At 34.5% G+C, this 3,788-nt stretch overlaps 2 protein-coding genes across 2 annotated transcripts; both read right to left on the reverse strand.

Moving 5' to 3' along the window:
- Positions 1 to 577: 577 nt before the first annotated feature.
- LOC139875854 (uncharacterized) lies at positions 578 to 1,600 on the reverse strand. The gene has a single exon (XM_071863147.1). The coding sequence runs from the start codon at positions 1,598 to 1,600 to the stop codon at positions 578 to 580; it is 1,023 nt and encodes a 340-aa protein (XP_071719248.1).
- Positions 1,601 to 2,711: 1,111 nt separating this feature from the next.
- On the reverse strand, positions 2,712 to 3,104 carry LOC139875855 (uncharacterized). Its single transcript, XM_071863148.1, has one exon. It carries the CDS (start codon positions 3,102 to 3,104, stop codon positions 2,712 to 2,714), a length of 393 nt encoding a protein of 130 aa, XP_071719249.1.
- Positions 3,105 to 3,788: the final 684 nt, after the last annotated feature.

Genomic DNA, 3,788 nt, shown 5'->3' on the forward strand with positions numbered 1-3,788 from the left:
GATATCATACAAACGGAAATTATTTAAAACATTTCTTCAATTAAGTCTCTAAGTGTTGCAAAACTTCTTTGTATACCACATTTTTTGTTGTGTTGGATAGTTTGTTATCCTTGTCTAAGATTAATATCTTGATTCCTTGCAGATTAGTAACCCGAGATAGTGCAACGTATAGTTGTCCATGACTAAAGACCGGTTTTGGAAGAAATAAACCGACATGCGATAGTGATTGTCCTTGACTTTTATTTATTGTCATTGAAAAGTACACCGACAATGTATATTGTCTTCTTTGGAATCTAAAATGTATTCTCTTGTCCATCACTACGAAAAGCATACATGATAAAGCTGTAATCTTCCCCACGTTTGACCCGGTTAAAATTTTTGCTTTGATGATTTTTTCTCGTAAGTGAACAATTTGTAAACGTGTACCATTACACAAACCTCCTACCTGATCTATATTTCGAAGTAACATAACTGGTACACCAATTTTGAGCCTCGGATTGTGCTTTGGTAAACCACCAACTTCAATACTATTTAGGAAATCGGTAGTGTACATTTCATTATTACAGTTAGCATCTTTCTATGACGTACCTATACTGTCTGAGCTCAAATATGACCTTTCTTCTCCTTCCAAACACATCATCATTCTATCATTAATGATGTTAACTACTTCATGAGTTGGAGCAAGAATTGCACGTTGCTGATAATATTTTAGATTGCCAAGATTAAGAAGATAATCTGGATAAATAGTTGAGATGATAGAACCAATTGGATCATCAATATCTGTTATCAAAAGATCTTGTGGAATTTCAATATCAAAAACCGCGTCTTCATATTCACCGACATCACTGTTGCCTATGTCAAGTATCCATTGAGCAAAATTTCTAGTATTAGCATTAGTTTCAATACCACATAATCTCATGTTAACTGTAAGTTTTAAAACAGTATCATAATCCCACAAATAGGAAGAATTTATAGATGCATCTACTATATCTTCTCTTTTACCTTTTTGAATAACGGGTAACATTTGTCTAAAATTGCCACCAAACACAACTGTTTTACCCCCAAACAGAGTATCCATGCTATCAGGATTGACTTGATGCCATATATCACGCATAGAACGATCCAGTGCTTCAACGCACATCTTGTTACCCATCGAGGCCTCGTCCCAAATAAGCAGTTTTACCCTCCTAATGAGCTCACCCAATTTGCTGCTTGGAGAAATAGTATAAAAGGACTCATCTGTAGGATGAAGCAGTATGTTAAAACGTGAATGAGCCGTCCGACCTCCAGATAATAGCAAAGCTGCTATCCCACTTGACGCAACATTTAAAACAATTTCTCCTTTACTGCGTAATGCAGCTGAGAGTGTTTTCCAAAGGAAGTTTTTTCCAGTACCACCATAACTGTACAAAAAGAACACAGCTCCTTTGCCGTGATCAACAACTTTTATTATTTGATCGTATGCCTCCTTTTGTTCGGATGTTAACTTCGTAATGAAATCTGAATGTTCATTTGCAAGTGTACTTTTAACGTAGGAGAACTCATCTATAATAAGATGGTTTTCTAAAATATTCCTTGTATGATTTGATGGGCAAGGCATTGAACTAAAACTTCTCAATGAACTACTATTACGTTGAAGCAATTTGTCAATCTCTTATAAAGTCAAATCTTTTAAAAGTTCAATCTTAATTTGTGATCCTGCAAAGAATTAAATTTAATTTATTAATATAGTAAATATGACAATTTAAGTATAATATAATTTAATATCGTTACTTGTTCCGTGGGGATGAACGATATCCACTGACAAATATCAAAATGTTTTCTCAAATACAACTTCAGGTCGACTCATAGTGTTAGATAATTGTAATTGTGCAAATAATTTTCTGACGAAATGACCACCCTCCCCAAAAAACGCCTCTTGTATCCCTTCTATATACTCCTTATCATCATCCAATAAACCTAAATCGTAGCAAGCATCTCTGTAGCTATTAAATACGGATGAAGCAGTATGTGAAAACGTGAATGAGCCGTCCGACCTCCAGATAATAGCAAAGCTGCTATCCCACTTGACGCAACATTTAAAACAATTTCTCCTTTACTGCGCAATGCAGCTGAGAGTGTTTTCCAAAGGAAGATTTTTCCAGTACCACCATAACCGTACAAAAAGAACACAGCTCCTTTGCCGTGATCAACAACTTTTATTATTTGATCGTATGCCTCCTTTTGTTCGGATGTTAACTTCGTAATGAAATCTGAATGTTCATTTGCAAGTGTACTTTTATCGTAGGAGAACTCATCTATAATAAGATGGTTTTCTAAAATATTCCTTGTATGATTTGATGGGCAAGGCATTGAACTAAAACTTCTCAATGAACTACTATTACGTTGAAGCAATTTGTCAATCTCTTATAAAGTCAAATCTTTTAAAAGTTCAATCTTAATTTGTGATCCTGCAAAGAATTAAATTTAATTTATTAATATAGTAAATATGACAATTTAAGTATAATATAATTTAATATCGTTACTTGTTCCGTGGGGATGAACGATATCCACTGACAAATATCAAAATGTTTTCTCAAATACAACTTCAGGTCGACTCATAGTGTTAGATAATTGTAATTGTGCAAATAATTTTCTGACGAAATGACCACCCTCCCCAAAAAACGCCTCTTGTATACCTTCTATATACTCCTTATCATCATCCAATAAACCTAAATCGTAGCAAGCATCTCTGTAGCTATTAAATACGGATGAAGCAGTATGTGAAAACGTGAATGAGCCATCCGACCTCCAGATAATAGCAAAGCTGCTATCCCACTTGACGCAACATTTAAAACAATTTCTCCTTTACTGCGCAATGCAGCTGAGAGTGTTTTCCAAAGGAAGGTTTTTCCAGTACCACCATAACCGTACAAAAAGAACACAGCTCCTTTGCCGTGATCAACAACTTTTATTATTTGATCGTATGCCTCCTTTTGTTCGGATGTTAACTTCGTAATGAAATCTGAATGTTCATTTGCAAGTCTACTTTTATCGTAGGAGAGCTCATCTATAATAATATGGTTTTCTAAAATATTCCTTGTATGATTCGATGGGCAAGGCATTGAACTAAAACTTCTCAATGAACTACTATTGCGTTGAAGCAATTTGTCAATCTCTTATAAAGTCAAATCTTTTAAAAGTTCAATCTCAATATGTGATCCTGCAAAGAATTAAATTTAATTTATTAATATAGTAAATATGACAATTTAAGTATAATATAATTTAATATCGTTACTTGTTCCGTGGGGATGAACGATATCCACTGACAATTATCAAAATGTTTTCTCAAATACAACTTCAGGTCGACTCATAGTGTTAGATAATTGTAATTGTGCAAATAATTTTCTGACGAAATGACCACCCTCCCCAAAAAATGCCTCTTGTATACCTTCTATATACTCCTTATCATCATCCAATAAACCTAAATCGTAGCAAGCATCTCTGTAGCTATTAAATACCTGACCATTTGCTGTCCGAATATCTTGATAGAAAGTTGGTCCTTTAACCTTGTTGAGTAGAATTCTAAGAAAAAATAGATCTCCAGACGCTGGTGCCACATGATGAATACGTCCAATTGCATCGGTGTTTCTTTTACGCCTAATCCAACTCCTATTATCTTTGTTCTAAATGAACTTTGTCGGGAATTCGACATAAGTTGATTCGCGTGCTTCTTGGTTGGAAACGTTACAATTCATACATTCGATAAACATTGACGTATTGACTGATGGCTTTTCTAATACCTCAGC

The sequence above is a fragment of the Rutidosis leptorrhynchoides genome, chromosome 11 (genome assembly GCF_046630445.1).
Source record: "Rutidosis leptorrhynchoides isolate AG116_Rl617_1_P2 chromosome 11, CSIRO_AGI_Rlap_v1, whole genome shotgun sequence".
NCBI lineage: Eukaryota > Viridiplantae > Streptophyta > Magnoliopsida > Asterales > Asteraceae > Rutidosis > Rutidosis leptorrhynchoides.